General features: G+C 38.7%; 1 protein-coding gene across 1 annotated transcript in view; it reads left to right on the top strand.

Moving 5' to 3' along the window:
- Positions 1-108: 108 nt before the first annotated feature.
- Positions 109-23,273, top strand: part of LOC134813967 (nischarin-like) — a 34,943-nt gene continuing 11,778 nt past the window's right edge. The window contains exons 1-8 of the mRNA XM_063821921.1: positions 109-240; positions 591-715; positions 1,354-1,565; positions 1,901-2,106; positions 2,869-3,048; positions 3,324-3,427; positions 12,750-12,829; positions 12,972-13,071. Coding sequence (XP_063677991.1) covers positions 225-240; positions 591-715; positions 1,354-1,565; positions 1,901-2,106; positions 2,869-3,048; positions 3,324-3,427; positions 12,750-12,829; positions 12,972-13,071 — 1,023 coding nt within the window. The 5' untranslated portion in view covers positions 109-224. The remainder of the gene's footprint in view (positions 241-590; positions 716-1,353; positions 1,566-1,900; positions 2,107-2,868; positions 3,049-3,323; positions 3,428-12,749; positions 12,830-12,971; positions 13,072-23,273) is intronic.

The following is a 23,273-nucleotide window of genomic DNA, read 5'->3' as shown; positions in this document are numbered from 1 at the left end:
AATTTCTACTTCAGTTAAAATTGAGTCTTGTCTAACTTACTGGTTGATCACACAAATTGATTATTTAAAACTATTTATAGTTTCTGACCTTACCTTATCATTTCAAAAAGACATGTTAACCACTAAAGAAGAGACCTAACAGACCTAGTACTGGCTCCATAATGAGAGAAGTGCCACTTGGTTGAGAGGGTTAAATAGTCTCTAAATAGTAACTAAACACTACCATGACGTCACTTCAAGGTATATTGCAGTGAAATTGAAATAAAGTATATAATTTTATACCAAATAGTTCCTGGTGTTACGTCAGATCCGTGCTTTGAGTATTTGAGTATTTAAGCTATAGTTTAAATGTAATTTAAATAATATCATGATATTATATACCTTAAAATTAACAATATTTAACACAGCTTCCCATCACCTATTTTACTTTAGCAGAACTGTACCAGGTTCACTGCCCCTCACTGCACCAGGTTCACTAACCCTCACTGTACCAGGTTCACTGCCCCTAACAGTACCAGGTTCACTAACCCTCACTTTACCAGGTTCACTAACCCTCACTTTACCAGGTTCACTAACCCTCACTTTACCAGGTTCACTGCCGGACTCAGCAAGTGGTCTGTGGAGAATGGACCGGGAGTACGGGGTATCCAACACACGTGTCAAACACATTGTTATACACGAGGCCCATATCAGAGAGTCACCTGATAGACACGTGGTAAGTACTGATAGACACGTGGTAAGTGCTGATAGACACGTGGTAAGTACTGATAGACACGTGGTAAGTACTGATAGACACGTGGTAAGTACTGATAGACACGTGGTAAGTACTGATAGACACGTGGTAAGTGCTGATAGACACGTGGTAAGTACTGATAGACACGTGGTAAGTACTGCTAGACACGTGGTAAGTACTGATAGACACGTGGTAAGTACTGATAGACACGTGGTAAGTACTGATAGACACGTGGTAAGTACTGATAGACACGTGGTAAGTGCTGATAGACACGTGGTAAGTACTGATAGACACGTGGTAAGTGCTGATAGACACGTGGTAAGTGCTGATAGACACGTGGTAAGTACTGATAGACACGTGGTAAGTACTCTAGTAGCAGGGTGTAGTTGCACGTGGTAAGTACTCTAGTAGTAGGGTGTAGTTGCACGTGGTAAGTACTCTAGTAGCAGGGTGTAGTTGCACGTGGTAAGTACTCTAGTAGTAGGGTGTAGTTGCACGGATAGACAGAGAGGAGTCTGGGGCAAATTAGAGGAGTCTGGGGCAAAATTTATAGCGTTCACAGAATAACCCCCTTAGGTTTACAGAATACCCCCCTCAGGTTCACAGAATAACCCCCTCAGGTTTACAGAATAGACGTGTTCACACAGGAGAGAAACTGGTGTGTGTACCGGCGCTACAGCGAGTTCCGCAAACTTCACGACAAGATATCAGACAGTTTCAAGATGTTTAAAGGTTCCTTCCCTCCTAAGCAACTGTCTGGTAACCTATCTCCTGCTATTATAGAACAGAGACGGAGTTCCCTGGAGCATTACCTTCTGAAAATAGTTAATTGGTAAGCAGTGTGCAGTGTTTTACAAGTAAATTACAAGTAAATTACAAGTAAATTACAAGTAACAAGTAACTAACTTCAAGTAACAAGTAACTTTATGAGGAATTCGTCACGGCTTGATTTAAAGTTTTAATTTCCCCGAATGGAAGATAGTATTACCTACTTATCACTAAACAAACAATGTTGGAAATCAAAAAGTACTTCTCATGTAACCTCTGTCTCCACAGCCACAACCAGGACGTGTCCTCGTGCTCCACAGATATTGTCTAGTTTTCTTTTTGGCTATAAGCACTATTATCATGTATGTCTCCCAGCCTCTGTTACCCTCTGTCTCCCAGCCACAACCAGGACGTGTCCTCGTGCTCCACAGTACTCCGCTTCCTGGACCTGCACCACAACGACGTGTACTACGTCACCAGCTCCCTGTGCCGCTATGTTAGGACGTTTGGGGAGGCGATTATAAATGAGGGACACTACTTTGTGTTGTCTCCTACTCAGCTGTTTTGTGTTCACAAGAGGCTGAGGATACCCAACAGTGATGCTGGTTAGTTGAAACTAAACAGTGATGCTGGTTAGTTGAAACTAAACAGTGATGCTGGTTAGTTGAAACTAAACAGTGATGCTGGTTAGTTGAAACTAAACAGTGATGCTGGTTAGTTGAAACTAAACAGTGATGCTGGTTAGTTGAAACTAAACAGTGATGCTGGTTAGTTGAAACTAAACAGTGATGCTGGTTAGTTGAAACTAAACAGTGATGCTGGTTAGTTGAAACTAAACAGTGATGCTGGTTAGTTGAAACTAAACAGTGATGCTGGTTAGTTGAAACTAAACAGTGATGCTGGTTAGTTGAAACTAAACAGTGATGCTGGTTAGTTGAAACTAAACAGTGATGCTGGTTAGTTGAAACTAAACAGTGATGCTGGTTAGTTGAAACTAAACAGTGATGCTGGTTAGTTGAAACTAAACAGTGATGCTGGTTAGTTGAAACTAAACAGTGATGCTGGTTAGTTGAAACTTAATTTTAATTTTATTAAATAATTTTAGCGGTTTTGATTAAAGTTTTGACCGATGAGGTCGGTGAGAGTGACACAAGTCTCCATCAAGATACTGGAAGCAGTATACCGGAGAAAACTTGGATGCAATGAACATATTGATTTGTCCTACCGGGCAATGGGTGAAAGTCAAACGTTTTAAACTTTCTAATTCAGACAGCTAGTCAAGAATTTTTGTTGATAATTATAATCGAAAAACTTATTTAATTAATTAATTAACTAATCAATAAATTGTTAATCTAACACTGTTTCAGACTACAAAGCTGACACAGTGTTTTGTGACCTGGGTTCGCTGTACGATTTCCTGGGTCGACTCACTAAAGTTTGTATTAAACCGGCTAGTCTCCAAGACCAGGGTATAAGATGTGAGATTGCTCTTTTAAAGAATGTCAAGGAACTTCAGATCCAGACATTCTCTGTTTCACTTATTAAAGGTAAATTGTTGGGATTTTTCCTTCTTTTCTCTGGTCTAACTGCTGCTGATTTCAACAATGAGGCTTGTTGAAACTTGAGACTTTTTCATATGTTTATTTAAATCCAAGTGTTGTTATATGAGATAGTGTTGGTTAAGAAATACAGTCAAATTTATCATCTGAGGCCTTTTATAGATGGGGTTAAAAAGCAATGCAAACCTATTAAAGTTTTAAAAATTTTACGATTTCGTTTAGCAGGGTAAAATCATTTCTCTGAAACCCGTCTCCTATTTCAGGGCTGGCAGCGGTTCAGTTACAGATACAGCGCCTGAAAGCTACTCAAGCTCTCACTGCTATGAAGGATTTACTGATTGATTGTGTACTTGAAAGAAAAACCCAGGTAATAGGTACTAATTGGTACTAATTGGTGCTAATGTTTGCTAATTGGAGATCATTAGAGATTATCAGATAGCTTTTGTGTCTGAACTCGTAATTCGAACTCGTAATGAAATATTATCATTAGTTGGTGAAGATGTAGTACATATTAACGAGGAAAGAACCTGATCTATAATGGATCAAATTAAGACCACAATATAATATAATACCAAACGACCGAAAACGAGCTTGTCAAAATAACTCGTTTGAATGCTTGAGCTTCTACTCGGAATTTTAATTATGTGCCCCAAAATAACGTTTGATGATCATTCATACAAACACCTCCAAAGCTTAAAGGGGCATATTTCAAAACTATAGAATGTTACGGTGTGACAATTTTACCCATTTTTTCCGAAAAATGTCCAAGAAAACAGGTTCGTTATTGGTTAAATTATGTTTCTAAGGCTTTTCAAACCTACGATTTACATATCTGCCAAAGAAAATAGTGAGAAATCAATCCGTTTTTGAGTAATTAAAAGTCGAAATTTCGTTACGGAGTGACGGGAGGCCGACAAAGGGGGGCCCTCCATTATTAGAGGTCAGATCATATGACGTATAATTAGTGATGTGACGTATAATTAGTGATGTGATCCATCCATGTGATCCATCAGTAGACCCAGAAATGAGCTAGATATAGGGTAGAGTTCACATGTAAATTCTGTAAATCATAGCTGTACATTAAGAAGTAAACATGATCTGACTGCTCGACTCATAGATCACATAAGGGACGGGAGCTCTTGCTAAAGGGGGTTCTCGTATCAAGGGATGTGAGACGTACGTGCCAAAGGCATGCAAGGAGAGTGAGCCGATCAAGTGTTCTTAGGTATATAGGGGGGGGTCCACGTTAAAAAAGTTAAATTCTAAGATCGAGATTTTGGAATTTAACATTAATTACTTTAACTTTTTTAACTTTTTTAACATAAATTAAAAATCAGATTTTGGCTGACTAATCGGTTCAAATTTTAACATAATTACCCAAATTAAACTCAATTATGAGTGTTGACCTTTAGTACTAGTAGTACCTCGCTCTTGCAATTGTTTTCTGTAGTTGTAACTGATTTGATAACTCTACAAAAAAAACACCTTGTATCTATATATACAAATAATTGTATAATTTACTAATATACTTCGACTTACTTCGACTTAGGGCGGCTTCAGCGTCCGAACAGAAATAGTCTCCTTCCAAATCTGTCTATCCAGCATGAGTTTGTTAATCTCTTTGCTGTCGTCAAGCCCCGTGTCCTTCCGAAGGATGTCAATGTATGTGAGATGTGGTCTTCCCCATCGACGATGTCCTTGAAGGGGTTCCCAGAAGAGAAGTTGATGACTCAATAGTTCTTCATGTCTGGCTAAATGACCTGCGAGTCTCATTCTCCGTGCAGCTATCTTATCAGATGCTCTGATGAGGTGTCCATACACCTTGGCGTTAGTCAACTGAGTTGGCCGCAACACTATCTGTTATAAGAGCAAGGTCGTCAGCAAAGTCCGCATCAGTGACCTTGACTGCTATGCCGGATAGCGACGGCTTCTTCTAGGGTGTAGAGTAAACCCAAAGTCCCTAGTCCCTACCCTCTAGGGACACCCTCATAATGTAGCCAATTACGATTATGAATAGGTAGGGCGCCAAAGTGTCTCCCTGCATCACTCCTGCTAGAATGAAGAATGCTTCACTCAGACCATCCTCGGTAATCACACGAGCAAATGTATCTGCATACATTCTTTGTATCAAGCCTACAATCTCCTTGGGAATTCCATATGCCAGGAGGATCTTCATGAGGAGTCCACGGTGTACGCTGTCGAATGCCATCTTGAAATCAATGAAGAGCATTACCGCGGTCAGATCTTTATCCCGGGCTCCCTCAAATACCCTTCTTAGGCCAAGAATATGACTAGTTGTTGACCTACTCTCTCTGAATCCGTTCTGATTGATCCTTAAGATGTCTTCCATGGCAGGTTTGATCCTGTTCAGTATCATCTTATTGAGAGTCTTACTCACTATGGATTTTAGTGCAATACCTCTATAGTTATCTACTTTGGTCAAATTCCCTTTCTTTGGAACAGGCACGATGTTTAGGTGCTTCCATTGGTCAGGAACATCGCCATCATCTAGTGCTTTATTGCAGATGTCAAGGATCAAATCATCAACATCTACCCTCTTCAGTACTTCAGGGGCAACTCCATCCTCTCCAAATGCCTTACCTTCTTTAATCGATTTCGTAGCCTCCTCCAGTTCGGTCTTGGTGAACTTATCCACACTGATGTTTTGTGGTGGATGTACGACTGGTATGTCCACTTCTTCGTTTGGAACTACTGGAGGTTGTCCAAGTAGCTTGGTAAAGTGGTCTTTCCAGGCTCTCAATCTACCCTCTCTACTACCTCCTTCTACAAGACCACATGGCTTCTTCTTTCTCCCACTGACCTCATTAACAAGATTCCAGCTCTCTTTGTTCTTGCATCTATCGGCTGCGTTTTCAGCTTTACTTATTTTCTGTTTAAGCAGCTCTTCCTCCACAGTACGGTAGCATGCAGAGAGAGTGTCTTTCTCCTCGGCAACTGTCTGTCTGTTGTCTTCACAAGGATCCAGATGGTAGGTCTCCTTGGCAGCAAAAAATTTGCTTCTGGCTTCCTCTACTCGTGGGTCGTTGGCAGGATCGTCATACCGCTTCTTAGGTTTATGCGGAAGATGCTTCCTATTTGCATACTTCACTGCTTCAATAAACTTACCATACTTAGTGGTGACGTCACTAGTAGGACCTAGATCTAGTTGCTCCTCACTCAAGAGTGCACTATACCTATTTCTAACTTCAACTCCATACTTGATCTGTAACTCTTGATCAGTTTTGAGACGACTGAAGTCGTAACGTGTGACCCGTGGTGGACTTATGCTCTTTCGTAGACTGAGCTTTACAGTTGAGAGTACTGCCCGATGGTCAGAGCCCAGGGAATTGAAAGAGTTGCATGGCTCAGTGTTCTTTATTGAGCTCATCCACTTCTTCCGTACCAGGACATAGTCAATCTGGCTCCTAGTTAGTACTCCATCTGAGAGGTGAGTCCACTGCTTACCAGGACTCTTCTGAAAACGATGATTCGTCGCCTCTAACTCTCCCTCCAGCAGTGTATCCCTGAGCAGATGACCATTACGATTGGTCACTTGATGCCATTACCATCCCGTATCTTCAGCATTCAACTTGCTGAGGTGAGCATTAAGATCTCCTATTACAAGTAGTAGATGATGAGAGGGGACCTCCCTTACTGCTGCTCTCAAGCAGTCGTGAAACTCTTCGGCTTCTTCGACAGTTGCGGATTCCGTTCGCGTTGGACTATACACAGAGATTATGGTTAATCTTGGGTTTCCGTCCAACGACACAAGCATGCAGCGCTTACTATAGGTCTTGATAAGACTAACTGCATTAAAGGCTTGTTTAGTCAGCAGGAATCCCACTCCTCCTGTAGACGCTTGTGCTCTGTTTCTCCATGCTGAAGTTGTTATTAGGTGGACTCCCTTCTTGTGCCTCTCTATCTTGACTTCTTCATCATGCACAACTCGGTGTTCTTGTATTGCAAGGACAGATATCTGACTGCGCAAGAAAAGAGTAACCATTTCAAGCCGTTTAGAAAACTCCCTCACAGTACGGACATTAAGAGTCCCAATGATACTCTTCGTTGTACAACTAACTACTCCTCCACTATTTTTTTGTTTTTTGATGTTTTCTGTTGGCTTTCTAGGATTCATAAACACATCATCAGCTGCCCGTCCACTATGTGGGTTTAGGACAACCGAGTCATAACTGTACTGATCCTCGATAGGCCTGGTAGGGGCTTGAACCCTAGTGCTTTTGGTTGTGACCATATCTGTTTTTCAAAAGGCTAAGTGACCCAGTGAAGTCCCCTTCACTGTGACAAATGGTCACTAATCCCAATGCCATGCCACCGGAACATTGGGGAAAACCGCAGGAACATTTTACCAACTCGAACATGTAAACGTTAACCACATGAACATAACGTTTATCAGGCTGTATCACTAGCACTCAACTTTACTCTACTCGATCTTCACCTGCTCCATGCAGGACATTAAGCTTATGACCTAAAGCGTAAGGGAGTTAGAGCGTGAAACAGAAATTTCCGCTTTGACGAGGGCTAACTCTCCCTCTGACTACCGAGTACCGGTTACCCTGGCACAGGGAGCTGTATCCTATCTAACAGAGCGTGGTCCAGTCTGACTGGGTCGTAGTAGAATAGGTTTGGAGGGTAACAGCCTACACCTCTTTAACTACTGTGCAATCCACAATAAAGATTTATGAGTCTCCGAGCCCCTTGTGAGCCAAGAGTTTAGGAGTCAATGACGTTTTGTGATTGAGCTCCTCGGGACTCATTGTTTCCCGTCGCCCTTCCTGTATTTAGCCTGGACACAGCCCAGTTTCCAGTCTTCACCACGTGGAGGTAGCAGGGGAGGACTTGATGTGGAGTGGCTATCAACATGTTGACTGATGATTAACTGGAAGGGGGCACCACAGGGATACCCCTTTTCAAAGTTCTGACAACCTCACGGCAGCACAGGGTTTCTATCCAGCAGTGACACTTTGGGCCACCTAACCTTCACACAACCATTGGAAGACCAAATAATATAATCATTCATATAATAGGAAAGAGCATGATATGTCGGCCAACCACAAGTACACAGTAGTGGTCAATGGGTTGGAATTGCGGGCAGATTACAGGTAGTAGCGAATGCTATTGATGCCAAGTATAACGGGACGTCAGAAACTGGGAAGGAGTAGGCAGAGTATTTGGGGGATGAACATTACAGTCAGACTTCAGTCGGGACCCAAGGAAATGGCTCGCAGCCCGACCAATACTCATTAGAAGGGTGGCTGTCACGATATGGTCTGGAATGTTACACGGAACAGTTGGAAGAGGCGGGATTTGGATCACCCAGTAATTTCCAGTGTGTTCAGGAAAGTGACCTGGACAAGTTAGAAATATTTGACAAATGTCATCGGCTGACTATCCTGCATGCAGCCAAATGGATCCTTATTAGAGGAGTAGCTAATATCGTGAAGGGAGAATGTTAGAATCCACGAAAATAACATCCCCTGGCCCTCCTCGTCAGGAAACACAAATTGTATTGATACTTTTATAATGGACAATGGTACATAAATAAATTTACATATTTCTGAATAAGTTTCAATGTTCCATTTATTTAATATTATACAGCTAAATTAATATTATCCAGCTAATTTATTAAATTACTTTTGCAGATATTTTCATTTTATTCTCTCGATAATTGAAAGGTTTTATTTTACCCAGCTCGGTAGTTTTGAATTTCAATTGTTTTTAACATTTAATCAGTTTAATGATCAAATGTATCAATTATTTATCGGTTGTACCTATGTTATATGACTGTTTTACTCTTGTCATGGGCATTCCTATATTCTTACATGTAATGACTAATGAACAAAAATACCAACGCATGACCTAAAAGTAAACTAGTCTAGAATATTCACTTCATTGCAATTTCAACCCAAATTTGAATTTATGTTAAAAAAGTTAAACTTTCTAAGCCTGAATTTTGAAATTTAACATTAATTACTTTAACTTTTTTAACTTTTTTTAACGTGGACCCCCCCCTATATATACTGAAAGATGAAAGACAATAGTATCGCATTCTTACATTCTATCAACATGCCTACCTTCTCCAAATTCATCTCTGGTCGGACAGGATCTCAACAGCTACTTGACTCTGATGGATTCATCTACTGTCGGAAGAAGAACAAGGATTCAGCCCTCACATCTTCCTGGCGGTGCTGCAAGCACAAACTCCCTACGAAGTGTCCGTGTCTCTGCTATCTATCCCTCTCAGACGATTCTTTCCGATTCTCTTTGATGGTTCTACAGATCGGGGAGTCAGAGTCATCGTATTCTCCACGAGCAGGAACATGAAGACACTGTCGACAGGTTGAGTGTTGGCAAGACACCCGCTAAGAGGCGAAGGAATTGCCATACCCAACTCCACGATATCTGTTCATTTTACTCCACATACTCTAGCAAGATCGAGTATTTGTTTTCTGTAGCCTCAGTTTTTGGGCACGATATGTAGTAAATTATAATTAATGTATTCAGTATTCAGTATTCAGTATTCAGTATTCAGTATTCAGTATTCAGTATTCAGTATTCAGTATTCAGTATTCAGTATTCAGTATTCAGTATTCAGTATTCAGTATTCAGTATTCAGTATTCAGTATTCAGTATTCAGTATTCAGTATTCAGTATTCAGTATTCAGTATTCAGTATTCAGTATTCATTAAATTTGATTAATTATTAAAAATGTCTATTGACTTGTTAATTTAAATCAAAAGTACGGGGTTAAACTGGGCTAGATATAGGGTATAGTTCACATGTTCTGTAAATCATCAGCTGGTGGATCACATCACTAATTATACGTCACATCACTAATTATACGTCATATGATCTGACCCCTAATAATGGAGGGCCCCCCTTTGTCGTGCAGCCGGAGTGACTAGATAAATTTTCAGATTTTGGTACACCCATATTCTGACCTAATTTTTATCTCAGATATTCTTGAAAGTTGCATTTTGACGGCTTCCAGGCACTTTTCAGACATTTTCCTTCAATAATTAATCAAGAAAAAGTGTGTATTGCCTAAGGAATAAAAAATTTGAGGCTTCAAAAATTTTGGGGATTGTTACGGAGTGACTGTTACGGAGTGACGCATCAAACAGTCTCTCATTCCACTCGAGTTTTTCATCATTTTTCATCCTGTTCCTGGCTCTAAATAGTAGAATTCTTTTCAAAATTAGATAGATAACACTTAAACAAGGTAGACACACAAATTTGTTGATGTGAAATAAATCAAATCTGGTACAATTCATTAGTCTTGATCACAATTATGAATAAAAATACGATCATGTGATAAAAATCAACCCTGGAGCTTACAACTCTGTAAATTTCCCTTAAAATACAGCACATTTAAATCACTGTTTGAAAAATATAAACAACTGCATAAAAATCAGTCTCATTGGTTTAACTTTCTACAAATATTACTCGGTTAAGAATCTGTTACAGAGTGACATATCATAATGAAATGTTTAAAAATCTGGGCTTATTTGTTTAAAGTTATAAACTGTACAATGTACACAGATTAACGAAAATTCAAACCTTTACACCCCACTTATAAGCAAGTTCAGGTACTTCAAACTCTATTCTTCTCCCTGTTCCCGGCAAAAGCTTCGGAATTCCAATAGCTCCTTTCACGTCACTAAGTTCGTAATCATGGACGTCCTCTTTGTCAGGCCATTTCCAGATTGATCCAGGTTTTCCAGTGCAGCTGCTGTCTGGCTTGCCAATAACTTTTCCTGGGTAAAGTTCACCCTCCCACTTAACAATCACGAATTGATCAATGTTGTAAGTTTCACAGCTGTTAGAAGATGATGGTGTTTCCTCCTCTCCAATAACTGTTGTTGAAGTCGTCTGAGCAGATGATTCATCGGCATACTCTATCTTCTTTATCAAAGATCCATCAACTGACGTGTCCCTAAAGGTAAGGATGCAGCTGTTATCTTTGAAAGAACGGACAATGTGGTGCACTTTCAAGGTTCCTGGAACTGGTCTTGCTTTCCTTCTGCACTCCTCTTCCATACCTGAGGCTAGATCTCGGATCTCCAACATACACGACATTTATTGACTTGAGAAGACTGTCAGCATAGGTTGCAAACTCCTTTGGTGTATTTATGACAACCTGATTGGACAGTATCTTTCTGAAGACAGAAATGTCAATAAAAAAATTCGTTACGGAGTGACAATGTCCCTTGAATTTGTCACTCCGTAACACAGCGTTACGGAGTGACCAAAGTTTGGCTCATCATATCTCCTCTTAAATTATAATGTTATCAATCGAAAATGTTGGAAAATCTTAGTGTAAGGTCACTGAGATACTTCAGAAAATATGGAATGCAATAGGTGTGTAGTTAAGAGAATAGATAACTTTTTGACACTTTTTTGTTACAGAGTGACAAAATTTTTTAAACCACATTTTCCCCATGTTAGCTCTTTCTCCTTGATTGGGCTTTATATCAGTCTGTAAAAATGAAATCTCATATACTAACACACAAAATTTGGGTTTAGTTCAAGCAAAGGCCTAATCTAGAGACGTTATGAAGTAGAGCACACTTTTGAGGATTGTTTTAGTGTCGATGATAGAATGAGCTATTTTTGCATGATAGAGTAGATTGATGTCTCCAATATTGCAGATTTTCAAAGTATAAAGTTCAAACATTCTAAAATTTCCAAAATTGGATTGATAAAAGCATTTCTGAAATTTCCTCCAAGTGGAACCAGTTTTGAAATATGCCCAAAGAAAGTATTTTAAATGTGTTTGCTTAATCTGTAATATGTGAGTCGGGTTGATTAAAATAGTTGAAATAGTTGAAATAGTTGAAATAGTTGAAATAGTTCCCCATCGTTCAAGGTGACCTACAACGGAAAGGGACTATGGAAGTCGAGATCATGGGAACTAACCGTTCCCGTTTTAGTAAGAGTTCCCGTTTTAGTTATGTTTTAATAATATGATCCCCGTGTATGAAATACATTTTATCGTACGGTGGATTGTCGAAGTGATTAATATCCACTGCTCATGCTGGATTGAAGATTGACATACCTGCCCCGTTTTTCTAATGGAATTATAAAATGTTATACTAATTACCTATTCACAATAATAACCTGAAATATCGTAAGTTACAATCAATCCCAAAATTTTACTGTTCGGCTGTAAACTTTAAACTGTTCATCGTAAATTCAAGTCAGATTTTTGTTGTATCTCAGCTATACAAAAATACAATTATATTTTACACCAGTGCATGGTTTTGAGCACCGTATTCTCATATTCTGTATACTGTATTGTATAAAAACGTAATCAATCTATTTCCTTAATCCGATTTAAACCGGTGTAAACTCAGTAAATTTGGTTTAATTTTAATTTTATGCTGGCGCGTTGCCAAATAATCAGGATCGCTGACAAAAGTGCCACATGTTGTAAAAAGCTAAAAATAAGAATTATGTCTATTTAATTATGTCTATTGTGTGATCATGGGGAATTTACAGATTTGATTTTGGAATTTAGGGAGTTATAATTGATGACCCATCTATACTACGAGATCTATTATGTACATTTAAATTTGTGTAAATGATCAGTTAATTAATTAGTGTATTGATAAATTAATAAATCAATTGATCACTAATTACCAATTAATTGATAATCCCTAATTTTTCAGCCCAAACAGCCAGCAGCGGAGAGAAGTGAGTCCAACACTAAAATGAGGGACTCGTACAACTCAAAAATGATGTTCAACTCGTACGTTTAAGTTTAATAATTTAATTGGTCGGATTGAATCTGGTTAAACTGTTGAGGCTGCCTAGCCTCACTTTAATTAAACAATTATGTAATTGGCTTTAAGATATAATTAACCTAATTAACCACATCTACATCTTTTCAGGTTCACGATACACCCGTGGATATCACTACTTTATCTAGACCTATCTCACAATTCTATCCGACAACTTGACGACTCTTTCTCTCTGCTTCCCAACCTCCAGGTTATTACTAATTACTAATTACTAATTACTAAGTAGTTGCTAATTAGGTAAGTAGTTGCTTATTATGTAATTAGTCACTGAGTATTATTAATACTATAATTACCTTTAGTTTACTGATAACTGAGTATTATAATTACCTATGCAGATAATCGATTTATTCATTTTACATTATACTGAACTTGTGGAGTTGGTGAATTGGTGATCGTCAACATTAAACTGTGATATTCATTTATTATTGAGTAATTCATGCTAAATACATTTTCACCGCACGTCATAATTGAAAGAAACTCACTCATCGGGCAATATAAATGGTGAGTTCTGTCATTACCTATCGCTACATGCAGTCTTAGTTAAGGTTCATGTTGTATGTGTCTTTTTGTTGTTCTTTTTTTCGAGGTTTGTTCCAAATTTAGTACAACAATAAACCCTCGTCAATTACTAGGTACCGTTCACTTATTCACTTATTCAGCGTCAAACCCGATTGACCATACTCCGATTTAATGAACCTGTTCCCTTTCCCCAAAATCCCCGCAGGGGGGGGGGGGGTGTTATATATTTTGATATCTTGGTTAAGGTTCATATTGTGAGTCTGTTCTGGGGGTTTAGTATAACGTGTTAGCCTGTTCGGGGTGGGGTGGCAGGGGTGCTGAGGGAAATGTATGGCGAAGTTGGCTGGGAGAGCAGGAGTAAGAATGGGAGAGGGTTACTGGCTCGAGCGACCAGTCCAAAATTGTGTAAAAAGTGGAAATTGAGTTGGTCTACATGCAGTCTTAGTTAAGGTTCATGTTGTATGTGTCTTTTTGTTGTTCTTTTTTTCGAGGTTTGTTCCAAATTTAGTACAACAATAAACCCTCGTCAATTACTAGGTACCGTTCACTTATTCACTTATTCAGCGTCAAACCCGATTGACCATACTCCGATTTAATGAACCTGTTCCCTTTCCCCAAAATCCCCGCAGAGGGGGGGGGGGGGGGGGGGGGGGTGTTATATATTTTGATATCTTGGTTAAAGTTCATATTGTGAGTCTGTTCTGGGGGTTTAGTATAACGTGTTAGCCTGTTCGGGGTGGGGTGGCATGGGTGCTGAGGGAAATGTAATGCGAAGTTGGCTGGGAGAGCGGGAGTAAGAATGGGAGAGGGTTACTGGCTCGAGCGACCAGTCCAAAATTGTGTAAAAAGTGGAAATTGAGTTGGTCCTAAATTAAGTATAGATCATGCAGTTTGCCGTTAAGCTGCAAGCATGCTGATGCGAACTTCGCAAAAGTTATCACTCGCTAAATAAATGATTACTGTAAAAGGTATACCTAGAGTGAAACACTTTGGTTGAGTCTCATAATGATACTGCTGCCCCGTTTTACATGTTATAATAGTGTCTCCCCCAGCAAACACAGCTTCTATTCCGGGAGTCTGAGATTCGCATTTGACAGTGAGTCTTGTATTGGCATTGATAGGGAAGGATTGTTCTGCAAGTGCAATGTTATTCCAACTAGAGTAGAATCCGTTGCAGGGAACTGCATCTGGTTACTATAGTTACTAGTTACTATAGTTACTATAGTTACTATAGTTGCAGGGAACTGCATCTGGTTACTATAGTTACTAGTTACTATAGTTACTATAGTTACTATAGTTGCAGGGAACTGCATCTGGTTACTATAGTTACTAGTTACTATAGTTACTATAGTTGCAGGGAACTGCATCTGGTGAGAGGTGGAGGTCATGAGAAATATACTGCTGGATCTTTAATGTCTTACTTATTGTACATACCCGCAGATATATATGTGTTTTACGTTTTGAATTTTTGATAGAAATATTTTTAGATCATGAATACGATGTTGTAACATTGAAACGTTGAGTAAATTCCGTTCCTGATAAGAGCATTTTTCCTTGTCGCATCAAACGGGATCAATACAATTTTACACAAGAATACATTGCAACCATGCGACTCATAAACAATACTCCAATACGGATTTTACCTTCCTTACTCCTAATCTTTACAATCCTAGTAACGAATTTTGGTTCAATAAAATCGAATTTATCAAAAAGAATTTATAAAATTTGGAAAGGCAGTTGTAGTACAGTGAGCAGCCTATTTACATACCTTTGCAGCCGTATGCACCAGGTTTCCTCACTGTCCCTTCATCACAGCTACACATGTAGACTCCCATACCCGTTGAATAGGAGGCGTCTGGGCATCCTTTGCAGATGTAGGTCTTAGTGCCGTATGAATCTGACTCCCACCGTAACATCTCATTCGTACCGCAGACTTCGAAAAAATCAACTCTTAGTAATAGTATACTTCAATTTGTGATAAGATCGGTAAAATAGTCAAAAGATTAATAATTTAAATTTGTGATAAGATCGTTTGGAATCTTCAATTAACTTTGTAAATCTCAAATTCTACTTATATTATTCTACTTATTCTACTTAATTCTACTTATATTATTCTACTTATTCTACTTAATTCTACTTATATTATTCTACTTATTCTACTTAATTCTGCTTATATTATTCTACTTATTCTACTTAATTCTACTTATATTATTCTACTTATTCTACTTAATTCTACTTACATTACTACTTTGAAACGTCGTTTATCCTAACAGTGCAATATCATTTGTCGCAAATCAGAATAATCAGAAACTATTTGGAAAACCCAAAAACTGTCTACTTACATTATTCTACTTATTCTACTAAATTCTACTTATATTATTATACTAAATTCTACTTACATTATTCTACTTATTCTACTAAATTCTACTTATATTATTCTACTAAATTCTACTTACATTATTCTACTTATTCTACTAAATTCTACTTATATTATTCTACTTATTCTACTTATTCCTAAAGTGTCTAACCTGGCGAGTTCTGGTTGTTGTACCTCAGCGCAACAGCTCTATAACGCAGATGGTCATATGCAGCGCTAAACTTTATATCAACCAGTTTTTTATCCCTTAGTCCACTGCCACATATACCAGCTTGGGTAAGTGCGAAGAAGAAATTTGGGTTATTCTCACAGAATATCGTGACCATGCTATTTGTAAATTGCAGCATATAATAAGAGGGAACTTCCTGGCAAGGATTTGGAATTTCTATCTCTCCCATTTTCCCTGACCGTGAAGTCCAGTTGAGGAGAACTGTGCACTCCTGATTATTATCCTTGAAGCTCATTGTCATTTCGAACTTTTGATGTGGATAAAAGGTCATGACTAGATTGTTGTTGGATATCTCCTCGTCGAAACTAAGGACATAGTTTACTTCTTGTTGAGCTAATTCTGACACCTCGCCCCAGTCTGAAAATACGATTTTGTGGCACGTCAGAGTTCAGAAAAATAAAATAATGGAAATAATAGCAATGTTATGACACAAAATTAAGTTTCGGATAAAAATAAAAATTCAGATAAATAGAATAATAAGTTTAGACGACGTAAGCCTCAATAATATCGTTTCTGTAAGACGTAAGTATGACTTACTTGTGCCTGTATCACTTTCACAAGAGATACATTTTAGAAGTGCGGCTGTTATTAAGAGGTTCCCCAGACACATATTTCTTCTTTGCTCATAAACTGCTTAAATAGCTGTTCTTCTTCAACAAAAACTTGTTTGATTAGCTAAAAAGATTATTTATTGTAATCGGAGAAAGCAAGACAAATGTTGGCCACAACTTCGCAAATTTAAACCAAACGAGCGTAAAAGTTTTATATGAAGGATGACAATGTACGAACCATATAATATCATCTATTAGTATTAAAAAGGTCACATTATCATGGAAACATTTAGACAAGTCTTTTCTAGACAGCATAATATTCTTCACGCCATCAATTTGGATAAGACCAAGTTTATAACAACAATATATTATCAAACTCCGAAAACGCTTCAATATTCCCCTGCTCCTCTTTGCGGCTAGAAGTCTGCTTCACTCAAAGCTCGGCACTTTTCACACTGATCACATATCGACATATTTCAAGGAGTAATAATGAAACATAAAAAGCGCAGACCTGTTAGAGAAACAGCTTGAGAAAGTGAGCGGTTTAATTCGAGCAGACTAGATTAGCACAATTATCCGAAAAGGAACGCAAATGGCTTAGGCCATTTACAGCCACTCATGAGCTGCAGGGACAAAAGGAAATCGCTGCATGTACGGAATCGCGATTTTTCCCATTATTTGCGACAAATTTTATGTATAATTTAATGTATAGTCTGTTAAAATTCGCGGTATCGCGATTTTTGGCCAAAATAATCGCGAAATCCTTTTCTCCCTGATGAGCTGGAACAATTAACATTATGAGAACTAAGACTTGAAAGCCAGTGTCACTAGTGATAACATGAACAGCCGCAGTTCTCAATTCACATGAGAATAAAGGTACTATGCTATGGTAGCTGGTCACAAACAGAGATTAGGGTTCACAGCATCCTCAGTTTCAGGATGAAACCAAAACTTAAAATTCAAGGCAAGTGCTCCGGGCAAACAAAAACAGAGTTGAATTCATGGAGCACTGCTCAAATCATGCCTCCATAGAACTGGAACCTTTATAAAGTTATAATCCTGTCATGATATTTACTGGTCTCCAACTCCCCCAATATTATATTGTAACCAATATATCAATGAACAATTGATATCATCTCAGATAAACATCACGTGGTCCACTTCAACCACTCAGTACCGCGAACAGAACGGTAAAACTACCGGATCCCAGCGTAAGTAATTACTTGGTAATTACTGAGTAATTACTGAGTTATTAATAGGTTCAATAGAACGACCTGTTTGAGAAAGCTAAAGATGAATCATCACTCCATCATCACTGAAACTGATGGGCATATGCCCGGATGAGCATTGTCAATGGGCCGTTTAATGATATCGTTTAACCTTTAACCTTTGTGTTTTTAAGACTGTCTCTTTTTTATAGGTCCGCTGGATCACTTAGCTACCTATTAAAATTTAAACGGAACAGCAGACAGCTTTAAAGTCTTTACTGGGGTAGTTCCTGTAGCAAAGTGGTCATAACTAGTGCCACACAGTGCTCGCAACTTCCATGGCTTAAGGGTTGCTGCCGTGAAAGATAGTCACAGCTTTATAATAAGTGTCACCGGATATAGTAACGGTGATGGATAGTGCTTGACAGTACAGCAGGCTGTTCCCATAAAGATTAACTATGTAAAATAAATAAAACTGCTGCTCGTGTTAAACAGAACGTAGGGTGAGTTGGGTCCTTAGCTCCTGAGCAACTACTGAGCAACTACTGAGCAACTCTTGAGCACATGAGCAACTGAGCACATGAGCACATGAGCTACTGAACAACTGAGCAACTGTGCAACTGAGCAACTGAGCAACTGAGCACCTGAGCAACTGAGCAACTGAGCAACTGTGCAACTGAGCAACTGAGCACATGAGCACATGAGCAACTGAACAACTGAGTAACTGAGCAACTGAGCACCTGAGCAACTGTGCAACTTAGTAACTGTTAATCCTACTGTAAGGCAACAACTACTTGGGAAGTCTAGTTGGTCGTTTAGCTCCGGACAGTCTATGTACGGTCCCTGCACAATGAACACTTGATGCACGGTCCCTGCACGGTCCCTGCACAGTGCACAATGAACACTTGATGCACGGTCCCTGCACGGTCAGTCCCTGCACGGTCTATGCAAGGTCCCTGCACAGTAACATATGAACACCGGCTACTAGCCGGTTACTAGCCGGCACTTGAAAAGCGGTCACTAGCCGGCTACTAACCGGCTAGTAGCCACAAAGTGGCTACTAACTTACTAACCGCTTAACCGGCCACTAGCCGGTCATAAGCCGGCTACTATTTGAGGTTCCAAACCGGCTACTAATCGGCCACTACTTGCTATTTTAGAAGAATAAAATCAACTCTTTAGCTCTACTCAGGCTAATTCAGGGCAGCATTATGAGAGATTATACATGATCTGAGAAGATTTGTAGCTTGGTACAATGTGAATATTATCATCTCACCGGTTCTGCTGTCCACGTTCCCGTCCGTAAGGAGTAAAGAGTAAAGAGTAAAGAGTAAGGAGTAAGGAGTAAGGAGTAAGGAGTAAGGAGTAAAGAGTAAGGAGTAAGGAGTAAGGAGTAAGGAGTAAAGAGTAAGGAGTAAGGAGTAAGGAGTAAGGAGTAAGGAATAAGGAGTAATGAGTAAGGAGTGAGGAGTAAGGAGTAAGGAATAAGGAGTAAGGAGAAGGAGTAAGAAGTAAGGAGTAAGGAGCTTTTAAATGGAATCAATTGTCACTTTTACACCACCTTCCTACCCATTATATTTAACTTCAATGAAATTTTGATATCTTAGTCAAGGTTCATATTGATGGTGTCTTCTGGGGGGGGGGGGGGGGGGGGGGGTTGGGGTGGCCAGACGGGGGATTTTAAAGTCTTGTGAAAGGAGGACTATTATCAAAAATAATTCTATGCCTACCGAGTGCGATACACTTTTGTTCTTCCAGATTATCGTACTCCTGCTCGGTTTTACATGTTATTACATTGTCCCCCCTGAAAAGGGCTTCTATTCCTGCAGTCTGAGGTTTACATTTGACAGTGAGAACGGTGTTAGTGTTTATAGGGAAGGAATGTCCTGCAAGTAGGATGTGATCCCAGCTGGAACTAAATCCGTGGCATGGAACTGGAAAGAGTCGGAGGTTATAATATTAAAAACATCATGAGTTGGATTTACACATCATACAAAAATATGGTTTTTGAAATATCTATTGAACATTTAAAAAAGTAATCTTGCACCCTTTGTGCTAAAAACTAAAATCTGTCAAAAATTATTTCAATCGGAAAAGTTTTGTAGCCCAACTAATGAGCACACACTTTTGCAAAAAAATAAAAATAAAAATAAAAACATACTTTTGCATCCGTAGGCTCCATATTTTCTCGTATTCCCCTCTTTACAAGGACAAAAGTAGACATTCCCTCCAGCTGATCCTTACAAACGTAAGTATTACCGTCCGTTTTCATCCACTCGTTCTCACTGCAAGCTAGGGAAGTGTTTAAGTCTATGTTAGCAAATCATGTTGTGATAATTTAGCAGTCTGAGTCTTTCTAAACTTTAAGAATATATTATTTCAAATACCTCAGGCCTACTTTCTCTTAAAATGTCCCACCTGGTAAATCCTGGTCTACTTTCTCTTTAAATGTTCCACCTGGTAAATCCTTGTCTACTTTCTCTTAAAATGTCTCACCTGGTAAATCCTGGTCTACTTTCTCTTTAAATGTCTCACCTGGTAAATCCTGGTTGTCGTATTTCACTGCTCCAGTTCGGTAAAGCAGATGACCATATTCCACACTGAACTTAATGTCAACCAGAGTCTTAACTCCTAACCCACTCCCGCACACTTCAGCCTGAGTAAGTGGGAAGAGGAAATGGGTGTTATCCTCACAATAGATCCTGACCATACTTGTGCTGGAGTAAAGGTTGAATTGCAGCATCCAATAAGATGGAGATGGGTCGCAGACTCTAGGAAACACCAGGTCTCCCATTTTAGCGGACTGAGCAGTCCAGTTGAGGAGAGCTGTGCAGTCTTGATTATCATCCTTGAAGCTCATCGTCATCTGAAACTCTTTGTGCGGGTAGAAGATCATGATCAGGTTGTTGTTGGATATCTCCTCGTCGAAACTAAGGACATAGTTCCCATCTTCTTGGGTTAGATCTGACACCAAGGCCCAATCTGGGAATGCGATATTTTAAGCACTACCTTGTCACAATATGGTAACAGAATCAGATAAATAAATAAATAAATTCTAACATTCTAACACGCTTCGACATTAAAATATGCCCAACAAAGATGTACATTTACTTTGATTCAGATCTTTGGAGACGGCATTTATTTGAGAGTTCAGTTTCATCACGTGATTTAAGGACTTAAGGATGACAAGTTTTTAATAAGCAACATCATCTTACCTCTGTCAGTTACCATGGTTACAGTGTGTAACTAGTGGTAACCACTAGATCTTACCTCTGTCAGTGGAGCAAACCACTTTAAAAAGAGTGATTGTTAACAAGATATCAGTCAGACGCATCCTTCCTTTATATTCTGCATTTATAGCTGCTGTACTTTTGCAACTAAATCGTTATTTAAACGGGATAAGTTGGATTTGTAAAACTAAAATGTTGCTATATCATCAACAATATTAAGGTGGATTATAATTATCTACTGTGAGTTTTGAATGAATATAATCCGAGACTTGGATGAATATTTTATGAATATTTTATTAAAAGAAACCTTGTTTTTAAAGCAAAACTGCTGGGCCTATAAAATTAGTTCTAAAGAAACGTACTATTCTACGTACTGTATCTCCTAACGTTGAGACAGAAAATTAAAATCAAGCTGTCAAAGAAAAACGAATAAGAATACACTGCTCTGTAAATGAAGTAGACTACCACAGAGCTTAAAACGTGACTACTTTAACAGAGATTACCCACGTTCATCTCCTTATTACAACAATTACTAAGTTCATCTCCATATGAACGTCAGATGCCACAGCAACGGCATTCTTAGCATATCTTCAACCACTCACTGGTCTGAATTGGAATTAAAAGTTCTGTAACTGCTCCTAGTGTTCCATAATCGTGTTTAATGAACCATTCTGATAGAGATTAACGAGTACAAGCCCGGATAGACGAATTATCCATGTGCGGTCGCTTAATGAGGCAAGTAACTAGTTACTATAGTTACTAGTTACTATAGTTACTAGTTACTAAAGTTACTAGTTACTGTAGTTACTAGTTATTATAGTTACTATAGTTACTAATTACTATAGTTACTAGTTACTATAGTTACTAGTTACTATAGTTACTAGTTACTATAGTTACTAGTTACTATAGTTACTAGTTACTATAGTTACTAGTTACTATAGTTACTAGTTACTATAGTTACTAGTTACTATAGTTACTAGTTACTATAGTTACTAGTTACTATAGTTACTAGTTACTATAGTTACTAGTTACTATAGTTACTAGTTACTATAGTTACTAGTTACTATAGTTACTAGTTACTATAGTTACTAGTTGTTATAGTTACTAGTTACTAGTTACTATAGTTACTAGTTACTATAGTTACTTAGTGAGGCAAGTTGGATCGCTTAGGCTCTGCTTATCTTAATTTGAATGTTTTGATGGTATAGTTCTAGTTTTTACTGAGAAAGTTCATAACTCAGTGCTTAGTGAGCTTACTATCTACTTCTAGTTTTTACTGAGGTAGTTCATAACTCAGTGCTTAGTGAGCTTACTATCTACTTCTAGTTTTTACTGAGGTAGTTCACAACTCAGTGCTTAGTGAGCTTACTATCTACTTCTAGTTTTTACTGAGGTAGTTCATAACTCAGTGCTTAGTGAGCTTACTATCTACTTCTAGTTTTTACTGAGGTAGTTCATAACTCAGTGCTTAGTGAGCTTACTATCTACTTCTAGTTTTTACTGAGGTAGTTCATAACTCAGTGCTTAGTGAGCTTACTATCTACTTCTAGTTTTTACTGAGGTAGTTCATAACTCAGTGCTTAGTGAGCTTACTATCTACTTCTAGTTTTTACTGAGGTAGTTCATAACTCAGTGCTTAGTGAGCTTACTATCTACTTCTAGTTTTTACTGAGGTAGTTCATAACTCAGTGCTTACTATTATAAGTAAAGGGGTTGCCAAAGTAAAACAGTAAATGAACCCATAAGTAAAGCCGGGTATAGGATCGTGTTGTAATTAAAGCCGGGTATATGATCGTGTTGTAAGTAAAGCCGGGTATAGGATCGTGTTGTAAGTAAAGCCGGGTATAATAGGACAGGGAATATGGTTCAGTAGAGGACGAGGAAGAACTTTTCAAAAATGGAGAAAATAAAATAAAAATAACTGCAGAATCGCTCGAAATGCCTCTTTAAATAATAAAACTATGGTGTGTTTGCGCAGTTGCTGTCTTTGTTCTTGCGCTAAACTAGGTCCTTAGATCCTGAGCAACTGAAATAATGTTACCCGTAAGGCAATAGGAGCCTCCTTCTTTTTTTAAGTAGAACGTTATAAACGGACAACCAGTTCAGCAAGAATCAAGCTGCTGGACTAAGGGGGGGGGGGGGGGGTGGGGGGTACCATCCGGACTAAGTTACAGACAACTGTGAATAGGTGCAGTATGGTCTTAGGAAAATGTCATTATTCTGTAAAAACAAGGCTAAGGGTTGCAGTATATCTTATTTCCTAGACTCACACGCGTAT

The sequence above is a fragment of the Bolinopsis microptera genome, chromosome 4 (assembly GCF_026151205.1).
Source record: "Bolinopsis microptera isolate Bmic1 chromosome 4, MBARI_Bmic_1.0, whole genome shotgun sequence".
Lineage (NCBI taxonomy): Eukaryota > Metazoa > Ctenophora > Tentaculata > Lobata > Bolinopsidae > Bolinopsis > Bolinopsis microptera.
The sequence above is the reverse complement of the archived record's forward strand: the minus strand, read 5'-3'. Positions and strand labels throughout refer to the sequence as shown.